Source organism: Ovis canadensis, chromosome 9 (genome assembly GCF_042477335.2).
Source record: "Ovis canadensis isolate MfBH-ARS-UI-01 breed Bighorn chromosome 9, ARS-UI_OviCan_v2, whole genome shotgun sequence".
Classification (NCBI taxonomy): domain Eukaryota; kingdom Metazoa; phylum Chordata; class Mammalia; order Artiodactyla; family Bovidae; genus Ovis; species Ovis canadensis.
The window spans coordinates 15,245,511-15,260,020 of record NC_091253.1 but is presented as its reverse complement, the minus strand read 5'-3'; the positions used below and the strand labels follow the sequence as shown (position 1 = coordinate 15,260,020).

At 40.2% G+C, this 14,510-nt stretch overlaps 1 protein-coding gene across 1 annotated transcript in view; it reads left to right on the top strand.

Moving 5' to 3' along the window:
• ADGRB3 (adhesion G protein-coupled receptor B3) overlaps positions 1-14,510 on the top strand; it is an 898,087-nt gene that overhangs the window by 852,766 nt on the left and 30,811 nt on the right. The window contains exons 27-28 of the mRNA XM_069599501.1: positions 8,241-8,336; positions 10,120-10,159. Coding sequence (XP_069455602.1) covers positions 8,241-8,336; positions 10,120-10,159 — 136 coding nt within the window. The remainder of the gene's footprint in view (positions 1-8,240; positions 8,337-10,119; positions 10,160-14,510) is intronic.

The following is a 14,510-nucleotide window of genomic DNA, read 5'->3' as shown; positions in this document are numbered from 1 at the left end:
CCTTCATTTACCCATCATTTTTTTCCATCTTAGTGTTTTGTATTAATCTCTATTGGAGTAGGGCTGCTTTACAATGTTGTGTTAGTTTCTGATGTACAACAAACTGAATCAGCTGTATGTTTACATGTATCCCCTCTTTTTTGGATTCCCTTCCCATTTAGGTCGCCACAGAGCATGGAGGAGAGTTCCGTGTGCTTTCTTGATTAGAATTCATTTGCATTAAGCACATAACGACATACCCACTGTTTACTATTCTCTGCATTGCTATGGAAGGCCTAACTACACCAGAGCCATGAACGCTTTCAAATAGTTTCGGTTGCTAGGAAACCGCTTCCCTGGTGCTGCCCATTCTTCTCATGGCTGCTGTCTCTGGCTGTGCCTGGATCTAAGACAATCGTACAGCTTGATGGCAGAGGGGGAAAATAACAAGACTGTGGTACGAAATAAGCTACAATAAAACCCTCTCGCTGAAAGGAAGGGGGAACAGAGAGTGCCTAAATGGATCATTTTGTCGTGTCGGTGTGTGAGGATGCTGGGGCCGCTCCGAAGCTTCAGTGGCAGGGCCAAGCTCGTCTTTCTTCTTTCCCTGCTGCTGGCAGGAGGGCTGGGCTGCACCAGATGAGGTCCCAGAAGCTTCATCCAAACCTGGGAAGCGATTTTGTAGCAAATGCTTAAAATAAACATGAACAGGATTTTCTTTCTTTCTCCCACTCCCAGTCCCCCTTCCTTTTTTTTTTCTGTTAACTTCTCATTTTGACTTATTATTTTCATAAAAATACAGATGAGCAAAGTTATTTACAAGCATATGACAGTGAATATATGGAGCAGACAAGCCACCTTAACTATCTCAGTTAAAACGAATATTCTCTCCCAAATATATTATTTTTTTAAAAAATGAAACCAGTAGTGGTACTTGATGGCAATTTGAAAAGAGGTGTATTGCACATAATATAGTTCAGATGGAGAGTTGCATGACTCTCCCAGATTGATTTGCAGGGAAATTAGGTAGGACCCGTGTACCACAGAAAAAGGTACATCGTAGTCCCCTGTGGAAGGAGGGCAGGGGCTTCAGTGGTCTTGGAAGATGAGGGGACGGGTGATAGAAGACTTCAGAACCTGAAGGTGTCCTGAGGAAGAAAGTGAAAGTTTCACGTGGAGGAAAATCGAGAGAGGGTCATGGACGTACGGCTTCCTAGAAATGAAGCTTGTGGTGAGTTGCAGAGAGTTGCTTCTCCTCTGAGACCACCTCGGGCCCATGGAGGCATAAAGCAAGTGATGACATGATCCTGGAAATCAGGATGATTTTTTTTTTTAATGTCTCTGACCGTGGCACCAAGAGAAAAACAGAACTGTCAACATTTAAGGGCACAGCACTAAATGGTGTTTTAGAGCTTTCTCTTTATGGTGAGCAGAGGCCTTGAAAAGAGGCCACTGTATGTCACAAGGAAGAGATTTCAGAAAATGCGTGAGTAGCTCAGGGTGGGGAGGGTCAGGGTTCTTGCTCAGAGGGGAGTTGGGTTAAAGAGAGTGAGGTGGGTTGCTAAGAGTTTCATCTTTGTCAGGTTGAATTGAAGCTTCAAAAAAATGCATTTAAAGATTTATTTTGTTTGTCTAGTTTTTAATAAGACAGAATGTGTGTCTGGAAATGGGAGAATGGCTAAAGGTACCACAATAAAAGCTGGATTTTAGTTCGAACAAGGGGTAGGAAACACAGAGATGCCTTTAAATAGGCAGGTGGACAGGAGCAAGCAAGGACCTTGTGTAGCTTCTCCCAGATATCAGCAGCCTCCCTGCACTCAGGAGTGATCCCATTTCTTAGTCAGCAGACTGTTAGTCTTATCTTTCATTCCAAGTTCGGTTTTTCTGATTGGAGCATACTTTCAGTTCTGTCATGAATATTTCTGTCCATCTTGATCCACATTTTGGTTCTCCAACTCCATACAGGGAGCTTTGCAAGAGGGTGAAACCAGGTTGACTCACAGGATAGCATCAGTGAACAAGTTAAGACACAGAGGTCATGGCAGAGATTGGCAAACTCTGGCATGTCTGCCAGGTAGCATCCAGCCACGGCTTTCTAGCTCCCTTCTCTCTCCTTTCAGACCGCAGAGCCCCAGCTTGCAACAGTGTTAAACCGGTGAGGAGAAGTTGAGTACATCTGGAATAAAGGTTTAAAATAAATGTAAGAAGTAAGAGGTCACAAATAAACTTTTTGTTTTCTGCCTTGACATGGACAGCAGGAAGCTCAAAGTATCTTCCGGGGAAGGCGTGGGTGGAGGTGTCTGGTTTGTGACTCCCTTTCCTTTTTTTCTCCTCCTGTGCTGAAGAAATGCTGTTACACTTTTTCAGATCACACATGTGAAATGCTGTCAAGGGCAGCTCCTGTGACCCTTAAATCCAATACAAGGAAACGTAAAACTCTGCAACAATTTTGAGGCTAAGTGACAATCCCTTGAGTGTTAGAGAATTCCAATAGAAAGTCATTAGGACTGAAATCTGGGACCAGAGTCCATATTTTTCCTTCAACATATAGGAAATGATTAACCATGTTTGTTCATTTTCTTTCCTATCAGAGAGGTCAAATAATACTTTAATTATGTGTAGTTATTCTGTGAACTGGTATAATACACATGAAACTGACAACGCTCATTCATTTACTCGTGAAATGATATGAAATTTAATGTAATTTAAAAGCCATTTGTTCAACTATGAATCAATAGAAACAATAGTTGATATTAGATTCAGAAAGGGAAAAAAAAAAGTTAAGCTCTTCTAGTCTAACAATCTCAAATAAATGATCCTCGGAAATTGGAAAGTAAGGGAGACAACCCAGAGGTAAAGCTGTCTTCGTAAAAGGTAAAGATTTGGGGCCTGTAGCTAAATACAGAGCCAGTCTCCAGCAGTGCAGCTCTCTCCCGGAGCTCCCTCTAAATCGCAGCTCCGCCAAGCATTGCTCCGTGTTCTTCCCCAGCAGACTCTAAATCTGGCACTGACTTTCATGGTGACATTGCCCGCTGTCTTCAGAGCAAGGACCAGCAGAGATGCTCTTGCTAGCTGCTGCTGAGATGAACTGAGTCACTGTCCCCAGGGGAGGGGCAGGAGCGAGATATACCCGGCAGACCTCTGAACACTGTTCTTTCCCAGGAACCCGTCCACAGGAAAAGGGGGGATAGCTTTCTCAGGAGATCTTAGAGCCGCCCCCAGAAAGATCTGGCCAAGGTAACTTTGGTTGTGCCTGGTGGGTCCTCTCAGAAGACACCTGATAGCTTGCTATGGTCACCTCACTATATATTTGAAGATGTTTCTTGACACTTCTTTTTTTATTTCACAAAATGATGTCAGCTTTCTGTAAAGTCTCCTAAATATTCCAAGGCTATTCACATATCTCTTCTTTGCTACACCACAGATGCTTTTTAACCCTCTGTCTGGCTGTCAATTAAGGTGAAATATCTGTGGCAGAGTATTATAAAAATAGGACATTTTGAAATCTAGATATTAACTGTGCCACAATTTGTGTTAAATAATTATTCTAGACAGTTTTAAGAATTATATTTACTCCTCCTACATAAGTTTAAAACTTGATTGATGTTGGAAGAACTCAGAGGTATAAGGCTTTTAATATTTAAAAAGAACCTTTAAATTGGTAGTAAGTGACTTGTTCTCCACAGACAGTCAACTTAAGGAGTAAAGTGAAGTTAAAGTCATTCAGTTGTGTCAGACCCTGTGCGACCCCATGGACTGGAGCCCGCTCTGTCCATGGGATTCTCCAGGCAAGAATACTGGAATGGGTGGATTCTCTACCATCTGAGCCACTAGGGAAGACTCTGCTTAAATAGTGAATATGAATCTTCTAACAATTCTTTCAGAGAAGGCAATGGCACCCCACTCCAGTACTCTTGCCTGGAAAATCCCATGGACGGAGGAGCCTGGTAGGCTGCAGTCCATGGGGTCGCTAAGAGTCGGGCATGACTAAGCGAATTCACTTTCGCTTTTCACTTTCATGCATTGGAGAAGGAAATGGCAACCCACTCCAGTGTTCTTGCCTGGAGAATCCCAGAGACGGAGGAGCCTGGTGGGCTGCCATCTATGGGGTCGCACAGAGTTGGACACGACTGAAGCGACTTAGCAGCAGCAGCAGCAATAATTCTTTTTCTTCCATCTTAATCACGAGGCAGGAAAAACGTCAGGACTATTGTTGTCTAGTCTTGTAAATATGACTTTTGACACAGAAATCTTTAATTTCAGCCTGCAGTAGTCATATCTGAATTCTGTCTTTTGTTTGTTTTTATGCTTTCTCCTTGTTTGGAATTGAAGTCCTCAGAGACTTGTTTTTTTTAAACTTCTAGTTGTTCTTCACAAAAACAATTTAAATTAACTCACCAAAGATAAAAGTCTCTTTGCTTACTTGATAGAACATTCATTTAATTATCAAAATGTTTCCAAATAACTACAGATGCATCTTCCAGGTACTGTCTTGCTTGAAACATCCTTTTCTGTGATAAAGTATGTGGTGTGATTCCCTGTCAGTATTCAAGAAATATTTAAGGCTAGCTCATGTAGATTGCCTGAATGCAATCTTAAGATTTTTTTTTTTTAAATCAGAGGAATTTCTGCTACAAATCTTTCTGAATTAAAAGGAACAGAGGCACTAAAATTGTCAGAGAATTCAACACTTAAATCATGGCATTTATTGATATATGACCATTAAAATAACCTTGAATTTACTGCAGAATTTTCATGCTTTTCTGTTCTATATTCCTTCTGACTAGCATTGACTGACTCATGCGGCTGACATCATTCTCCAGGAGAGACATACCCTTAATCCATTGTCATATTTGAAAGTTTGGTAGTTTAAGGTATCGAGTTTTTGTATGTGTGTTATGAAAAAGAGATTTCTTTTATATTTCCTTCAAGCAATCAGACAGTGGATTTTGAAGAGAAACTTAGAGGAGTTAGTTTTCCATGTTTCATTGTCAGACAAAAATATCTTTGACAGCTGCACTTCAAAGGCCTAAGAGTGGCTGGTGAGGAAGAGTTAAATTATCATTTTTGTTTTACCAGGGGCCACTTTCATATTTTATATATGCTGGTGTTTAGAAGCACACTTGAAAAATATTCATGTGACCAGCCCCTGGAAGGCAACATTTCTAACATACTGCTTATCTTCCTTTATAAGTTGTCTTTCTTTAACAGTTGCCTTGGGGCACAAACAGAAAATTAGCAAGTACCTATTTTTCTGACATTAGTACTTAGAATTTTTCTTCTACAAACGTATACTCTCTTAGTGCTGTCCCCCAAATGCAAATTTTTGTGAAGCAGAAACACAGATCATCTAACAGTAGACTCATTACCCTAGTGTGTAATGATCTTTTTGATTATTAATTGTATCTTTTTGTGACCTACAGCTATGACTTCTTAATCTAAGAAGTATTTGCTTCTAAAGAGTCTAGCTGTCCACAGGATGTCTCCTTCAAAGGAGAAGCTGGATGATTTATTTCCCAATGTTTATCCAGTTCTTCAGGAAAACACGTTCAGGCTAAATTTCCCTGAGCCTAAACTTCTGTTGCTGTGTCTGAAAGAGACTGGGAAATTGCCTCACCTGGTTGTGTGAGGCAACTCCTTGTTCTTTTTTTCCAGAAAATTCCAGATTTAGAAATATTAGAATATGTGTGCATGCTAAGCCGCAGCAGTCGTGTCTGACTCTGCGCGACCCTATGGACTGTAGCCCGCCAGGGTCCTCTGTCCATAGGATTCTCCAGGCAAGAATACTGGAGTGGATTGACATTCCCTCCTCCAGGGGATCTTCCCAACACAGGGACCAAACCAGGGTCTCTTATGTCTCCTGCATACCACCTGGAAAACCTGTTAGAATATACACACTACTATATATAAAATATTAATAGATGAACAAGGACCTACTGTATAGCACAGAGACCTATACTCAATATCTTGTAATAATCTATAATGGAAAAGAACCTGAAAAAGTATGTATAAATATGGGCTTCCCTGGTGGTTCAGACAGTAGAGACTCTGCCTGCAATACAGGAGACCCAGGTTCAGTTCCTGGATTGGGAAGATCCCCTGGAGAAGGAAATGTCAACCCACTCCAGCATTCTTGCCTGCAGAATTCCTTGGGCAGAGAAGCCTTTCAGGCTACTATCCATGGGGTCGCAAAGAGTCGGACAAGACTGAGTCACTAACACCCACACATACACATAGGGATATATAACTGAATCACCCCACAGTACACCTGAAACTAACCCAGCATTGTAAATGAACTGTACTTCAATTAAAAATGGTTGAAAAAAGACAAGTTAGAATCAGAGAGTGGAAGAGAGGTCAGAGGATCTGGAGCCCAGCCCCACCTTTCTTAATTCACAGCTATAGTGGTTACATTGGCTTCCCAGGTAGGGCAGTGGTAAAGAATCTACCTGCCAATGCAGGAGATGTAAGTTTGAACCATATCTATGAAATCATAGCTGGTACTGCCAGTGACTCAGTTTGCTTTTCAAAATGATTTGAGTAGCAGACACCTTAGAATATAATTGCTAAGTCGTGTCCGACTCTTGCAACCCCATGGACTGTAAACTTCCAGGCTCCTCTGCCCATGGGATTCTCCAAGTGAGAATACTGGAATGGGTTGCCATGCCTTCCTCCAGGGGATCTTCCTGACCCAGGAATCAAACCCGAGTTTCCTGCATTGCAGGCAGAGTCTTTACCAACTGAAATATTCGGGAAGCCTTATAATGTAATAACATAGAGCAATGTATTAAGTAAGCATCTTCCCAGGTTGTGCAGTGGTAAAGAATCCACCTGGCAATGCAGGAGACACAAAGAGACAGGGGCTTGATCCCTGGGTTGGGACGATCCCCTGGAGGAGGAAATGGCAACCCACTCCAGTATTCTTGCCTGGAAAATTCCAAGGATAGAGGAGCCTAGTGGGCCGCAGTCCATGGGGGTCACAGAGAACTGGACACGATTGAGTGACTGAGCACGCACGCAGTGGTTGCATCACCAGGATCAGAACCCGAGGGGCGAAATCCATGTGGGTGGAGCTCTTATGATGGAGCTCAGCCAGGGCTCAGTGGTGACTAAGCTTCATATCACTTTCCAAGTCTTGCCATTTGGGAAGGAGGCTGCTAACAATTTATGAAATGGATGAGAGTAGCTGAAAACAATAGGCTCAGAGTTTTCCATGGCCAATAGATAAGCTTTGCACATCTCACAAACAAAACCATGATAGGATATTTTATACCAGTGCTTCTGAAAACTGGGCATCATTATGTGTTTCCCTGTGTGGGCTCTACCATGTGCTTCAGGAAAGTAAAATGCCATATCATCTGTGCTTTGTTTTGTAACCCCAAAAGACAGATCATAATAAACAAGGAGGAAATATTAATGGTATAAGGTTGGAAAAGCCAGAAGTTCATAAACTGACCTTGCCCTTGACTCAGCCTGTGCTCATGCCCACCCACCTGGTGAGTCACAGGATCTAGAGGACTGGCTGGCCAGGGGGCACCAGGGGATCAGAGTAGCTGTTGTTGATTTGTGTGTTTGCTTTCATCTATTCAGGTTTACCCACATTGTGTTTAATGACGGCTTTAACGATCTTGATTTCCTTTCAATGTGTTTGCTCTTTGCTCAGAATCCAGTTGTAAATAAGTTTGGCTTTGCTAAAGTGCTTTTTTTTCTTTTCTTTTCTTTTCTTTTTTTTATGAGGCTCAACCAGAAACAGTCATTTTTGTTATCTTTGTGTGTGTTGCTGTTTATACGTTTGTTTGTTTTGGACATCAGGGCATATAGTACTTGAAGGGAGACAAGAAAGGGTCTCCCCAGTATGTCTTACATAAGGCAACAAAAGGGAAATCCCAAATCAATTTTAGCCAACAGATCATCTCTTTTTTCACGATGTTTAAAGCCATTGTGCAGATTATGCCATACCAAATAGTAAATGCCCCCTTGAAAGACAGGCATATTGTTTGTAGCAATGGAAATAAGCCTGCCCTCTGGCAAGAATGATTGGTATTGAGCCAGACACAGCCACAGGCACAGCTCAGGAGTCCCCAGCATCTCCGTCTATGATGATGGCAAGTGATGAATTCTCTGGTCGTAGAAAACAGCAAACAAAATGTGTGTTAGATCATGAATGCAGCAATAACAGTTTTCTCAGTCAATTGCCAATATAGACAGTATTTGGTAATTACCAAGAGAGACGAAAATGAACGTTTGTCCTTTTTTCACAGGTTCAGGATGCATTTCGATGTCGATTGAGAAACTGTCAGGACCCAATCAATGCTGATTCTTCCAGTTCGTTTCCTAATGGGCATGCTCAAATCATGGTGAGCTTTAACTTCCCCTCTGAGTGTTGATTCCGTCATGGTTTCTCAAGGGAATAAACAATTATTCTTACTAGTAAAATAGTGTCAGAGTTCTCTGAGTTTGACTCTAGTTCAGTCACGGACTTGGAGCTTCGATACCAGATGATGGTTGCGTACGGACTGGTTGGGAGTCCTGGATGTGTTACTGGCAGACTGGTGTGTTGAGTGTGGGGTTTCTGGGCAACACCGGGCGGGGGGTGGGGGTGGGGTATGTTCATCCTCACACAGAATTAGGGTTAGCAGTATATCTGTAGGATCAGGTTTGTTTACAGATCAAAGCATGCTGCTCCTGCAGTTCTGGCCTGAAAGCCAGACTTGCCGTGGTCCTCACCTTGCCTGCCCTTCAAACTCCTCAGAGGAGCTGCACTCTAGACCAAGGAAACCAGGATCCCTGGGGTGGGACCTGGCCTGGGGGGAGACCCACTACAAGGACCACCGCCCTAAAAGCAGGAAGGGCAAACATGCTCCCAGCAGAACAGTCAACCACTGTACATGAGTTCTGACTGCTGTTCGGATAAGAGATACTTTACACATAACCACTTCTGTACGTTTTAGAAATGAAGTGAGCTTTAAGCTGTGTCATTAACAGCAAGGCTTAATAGAGTTTTCTTCATAATATACCTAATTTATTATCAACGTGTTTGTATTAAGCAACACAAAAATAGCCTAAATGATATGCTAGTAACTAAAACAGGAGAAAGAGTAATTAATTTCTTTTTAAAAATAAAGAGATAAATACTGATATCTTAAATCTAAATATTGATTAAAACAGGCTAATATAATTTCACCATTAAAAACAAACTAATCAAATAGTGACAGTCAATCCTAAAGGAAATCAACCCTGATTATTCATTGGAAAGACAAATGCTGAAGATGAAGCTCCAGTACTTTGGCCACCTGATGTGAAGCACTGACTCAGTGGAAAAGACCCTGATGCTGGGAATGATTAAGGGCAGAAGGAAAAGGGGGTGACAGAGGATGAGATGGCTGGGTGGCATCACTGACTCAATGGACATGAGTTTGAGCAAACTCCAGGAGATAGTGGAGCAGGAAAGCCGGGCATGCTGAAGTTTATGGGGTTGCAAAGAGTTGGACACAACTTAGCAACTGAATAGCAACAACTATTTATTTACAATAAAAGTCTGGAGAAAATATGAGGATGGAACTAAACTCTAGTAGGTTCTAGGCCAGATTAGTATTGTTTAATCTTCAACTTTAATCCCTTAACCCTAAGTCTTTTGTCAGATTTGCATAAAAGGGGATCATCAGAAAACCCTAGTTTGATTGTTAAAGATTTGACAAAGCTATAAGATATTACATTATTAACAATATATTCCAAGTGAACTTTTAAAAATGTAAATAACAAGGACATTTATTTAAGTATCTTCACAATATTTCACATTCTAGTATTTTCATTGTGGAATTGAAATTCCTTAATTAATTTCATTAAGGAATTGCCTTAAAATTCTGTTCTTTCATATCTGGTGTTAGAGGACCATAGGTACAATATTGCCTTATTAAAACTGTACAACATATTTCCAACTGATTTTACCCAACATATGGTTGCTAGAAAATACTCTTGAAAGCAATTTGATTATTCCTTGAGAAACTTCCTTTGAACAAAGTATTAACAATATCCTGGTACTGCCTAGTCAGATATTTGTTAACTTCAGATACTCTGATCAGTATAAGCTTGAGGCCTTCATTAAATGATGATTCTATATCTTATTATTTCTTGTTACAGACAGACTTTGAAAAGGATGTAGACATTGCTTGTCGATCAGGTAAGAATATTTGAATTTTAAAAATGCAACCGTTAGATGTTGAATCATTTTTATGTTTTTTTTTTTTTTTTTTTTTGGTTTTAAAGAAAGTGCTGTAGTTTACACATCATATCTTCCTATAGATGAGCAAATTGAGTCAGATGGAAGCATTGTAATACCAAATGTGGGAGAGGAGGAGGGAATGAGAGAGAGAGAATATGAATGGGGAATGGGAGGAGGTGAAAATGGTTGACTGGGAGCACAGATCCCAGGAAAGCACTCACTTGGAGATGGAAGCCTTCCATCCATCTCTCACTGGTTGTCATGTGCAAGGCCAGTCAGTTTGATGTCTCTCTGTACCTCAGGTTCATCATCCATGTTGGAAGGATGAAACACCATTGTGTGTGTGTGTGTGTGTGTGTGTACTATAGCTTTATTGCTGTATTTGCAGAGGGGACCACAACAGAGCATGCGCATGCCCTACTTAGAGACCTGGATCCTGGTGACCATGTCCCCAATAGCTGCCCTCCATCCTGTCACTTCAGCTGCTCAGTCGTGTCAGACTCTGTGTGACCCATGGACTGCAGCACACCAGGCCTCCCTGTCCATCACCAACTCCCAGAGTTTACTCAAACTCATGTCCATTGAGTCAGTGATGTCATCCAAGCATCTCATCCTGTCGTCCCCTTCTTCTGCCTTCAACTTTTCCCAGCATCAAGGTCCTTTCCAGAGAGTCAGTTCTTCACATCAAGTGGCCAAAGTACTGGAGTTTCAGCTTCATCACTCCTTCCAATGAACATTCAGGACTGATTTGCTTTAAGATGAACTGGTTGGATCTCCTTGCAGTCCAAGGGACTCTCAAGAGTCTTCTCCAACACCATAGTTCAAAAGCATCAAATCTTCACAACTCAGCTTTCTATATAGTCCAACTCTCACATCCATACATGACCACTGGAAAAACCATAGCTTTGACTAGATGGACCTTTGCTTGCAAAGTAATATCTCTACTTTTTAATATGCTGTCTAGGTTAATCATAACTTTCCTTCCAAGGAGTAAGCATCTTTTTAGTTCATGGCTGCAGTCACCATCTGCAGTGATTTTGGAGACCAAGAAAATAAAGACTGCCACTGTTTGCACTGTTTTTCCATCTGTTTCCCATGAAGTGATGGGACCAGATGCCATGATCTTCGTTTTCTGAATGTTGAGCTTTAAGCCAACTTTTTCACTCTCCTCTTTCACTGTCATCAAGAGGCTCTTTAATTCTTCTTCACTTTCTGCCATAAAGAGGGAGTCATCTGCATATCTGAGGTTATTGATATTTTTCCCAGCAATCTTGATTCCAGCTTGTGCTTCATCCAGCCCAGCATTTCTCATGGTGTACTCTGCATATAAGTTAAATAAGCAGGGTGACAATATACAGCCTGTAGACACCACCAAAAGCGGATGAATAATACTTCTTTATACTGGGAAAAAATATACTTTCTTTTATTTTTTATACATTTGTTCTAATGGTGCCTTTGAGAATAAGAGTGAATATCCACCTAACCTTCATCCAGATAGTAGAAAGCAAATACTATTTAGCTCAATCCAGGTCTTTTTTTTTTTTTTTAAGATTAAGCAAACTGTGTTCCTTCACTCATTGTTCAGCATCCTCCCCCTGGGGTCAGTCATTTAAAATTATGGTACCCAAATTTTAACTATGGTGCCCATTTTAGCCAACATTTATCACAGTTGTCTCTTTTCCTTATATCAATGTTGTGTACATTCACATCTGATTTCATAGCAGCTCGCAAAATAATAATGTCAACTGCTTATCATTTAAAATCCCCAAGACTTTTTGTAGTAGCTTTCAGGGATTTCCTAGTCTATGATTATGTAAAGGTTCTGCTTTTTTTTCTTTTTCCCTTAAAGAAAAACTAGCCTTTGCATTTATCTCTATTTGCTATTATCTTACTAATTATAAGTTCGGAGAAGGCAATGGCACCCCACTCCAGTACTCTTGCCTGGAAAATCCCATGGATGGAGGAGCCTGGAAGGCTGCAGTCCATGGGATCGCTGAGGGTCGGACACGACTGAGCGACTTAACTTTCACTTTTCACTTTCATGCATTGAAGAAGGAAATGGCAATCCACTCCAGTGTTTTTGCCTGGAGAATCCCAGGGACAGGGGAGCCTGATGGGCTGCTGTCTATGGGGTCGCACAGAGTTGAACATGACTGAAGTGACTTAGCAGCAGTTATAAGTTACCATTCTATCCATTTGAAATTGTTTGGCCATTGAAACTTTGATAAGAATGCCTTCTAAATAAGTCTTCTTCCAAACTTTACAAATAAAGGAATGATACTCATCTTGTTCTCTTTTGTTAAAATTATGCATTTCCCCAGATTCATTGTATCCAGAGATTTAGTGTTCTTAATATTAGGCCAGTACCATTATTTTATTCAAAAAAAAAATCTTTTAATGTTTTCACTTTCAGTCTGTACCCTTTTTTAACTGAGCTTATCAAGAAGTTGCTCTTGTGTTTTTCTGAAGATTTCCTTCCACGTTGTATGTTCAGTGTCAAAGCCTCAATTCCTGGTCTCTGAGTAATCTTTCTCCAAGTTTTGTTGAAATTTGCTTTCCGAAAGAGTGGTGCATATATCTGATTATGCAAAATATTCAAGTGCTTTTTGCTTTGTTTTGGTTTTGTCTGCATTTTGCCTTTCACTACTTGATTTATTTCTCTCAAAAGTCTCATCACTTCAACATCGTGTCTGTATGTGTAGGTGGTGTTGATTTGTTTATGTTGTATATTCAAAAGTTGGATATCCACATTTTGAGCATGTCAAAGAAATAGTTACATTTCTCATATAGAGTCAACACTACTTCATAAGAAGAATTGTATTTCCCCAAATATTTGATATACAAATTTTCAATAAAGATGGCTGTATCACTGATAAAAATGTGCTACTATAACTACAAATTATATTTATACAAACTAAATATATGTTTTACAAATCCAGATTGAAATTGAAAGTGTTAGTCGCTCAGTTGTATCCAACTCTTTGGGACCCCATGGAGTGTAGCCCACCTGGCTCCTCCATCCATGGGATTTTCCAGGCAAGAGTACTGGAGTGGGGTGCCATTGCCTTCTCTGAACCCTTGCTTTAATGCATAATAATTAGGATGCTATTTGAAAACTTGATAATGATGGGTAACCCTGAATATATCTGAGACTTTTCACGAGAAGATAATAAACCAAATACTTTAGTTATCTATGCCTAATGAAACAATCAGTGAAAATGGCTCTGCCTGTTGATAAGGCAGACTGGACATCCATGTTGAACCAATATGCACACAGTGCTGGTCTGTCTGTTTTCAACATGTCCATCACCAAGAATATTTCTTCAGAACTTCATTCTCTTAGACTTTGAAACTGACAGCTGTTCACAACTAACCAGACCTCAAGTCATTCTGCCTCCATGACACATAAAATATGACTTCCTCCTTTATAGAGAGGCAGAAAAGAGAAACAACTAAAATCTATTTTAATAAACAATTCTGAACTATTCTGTTGATGGTTTTTTATTTGATGTGGTTTATGTTTTCATTTTGTTCTCTTTCTTACTACAAGCTATCACGCATTTTTAACTTTTCTAAGCCATTATTTCACAGTCTTAAAATGGAAGTTTTAGAGGCTCATACAGTTTTTTCTGCTTAAAGTCAGTTGGCACTTTTAATACCCCCTCATGAGCATTGGAATATATGGATGGATTGATCTTGTAAAAAGAAACGACCTGGCTTTTCATGGGACTGAAAATTATAAATACATTTGAATCCTGTATCTACTTGACCATATGGACTTCATAGATAAATACTCCTTAGTTTTCCACATGCATAAAGTTTGAAGGTATTTCTGACACAGTGGGATGAAATTCTCATTGATTACCTCTTTCAAGAAGTATTTTAAAGAGCAGAACTTGTAGAATACTTCAGAGGGGAACCCTTTAAGAAAAGGTCAAACTCTCGTGAATGTAGCCATAGTTTTATAAAGCCCTTGTAGTACACTGACGGAGAAAATTTCTCAGGGAAACTTCCTTTCCTGTGAAAGTAAGGCAGAGTTATTTAAGGTTAGGGCACTGAGATTTTTGAAAATCTGTTTATCAGTTTTCAGACATGCTTTAGCCACCTGAGATCTATCATATCAGAATCAGAGCATATCAGAATCAATATACAAAGATTCAGTTATCTGGACTGGGTACAAAAAATAGAAACGTAATTTTTGATAATTTTTATTTTATTAAGGAAAATGTTTAGTAAAATGAGGAACAACAGAATATAAAAATAAATGATAAGCATGCATTAACTTTCTTTTTTTGCTTTTATGTTCTAT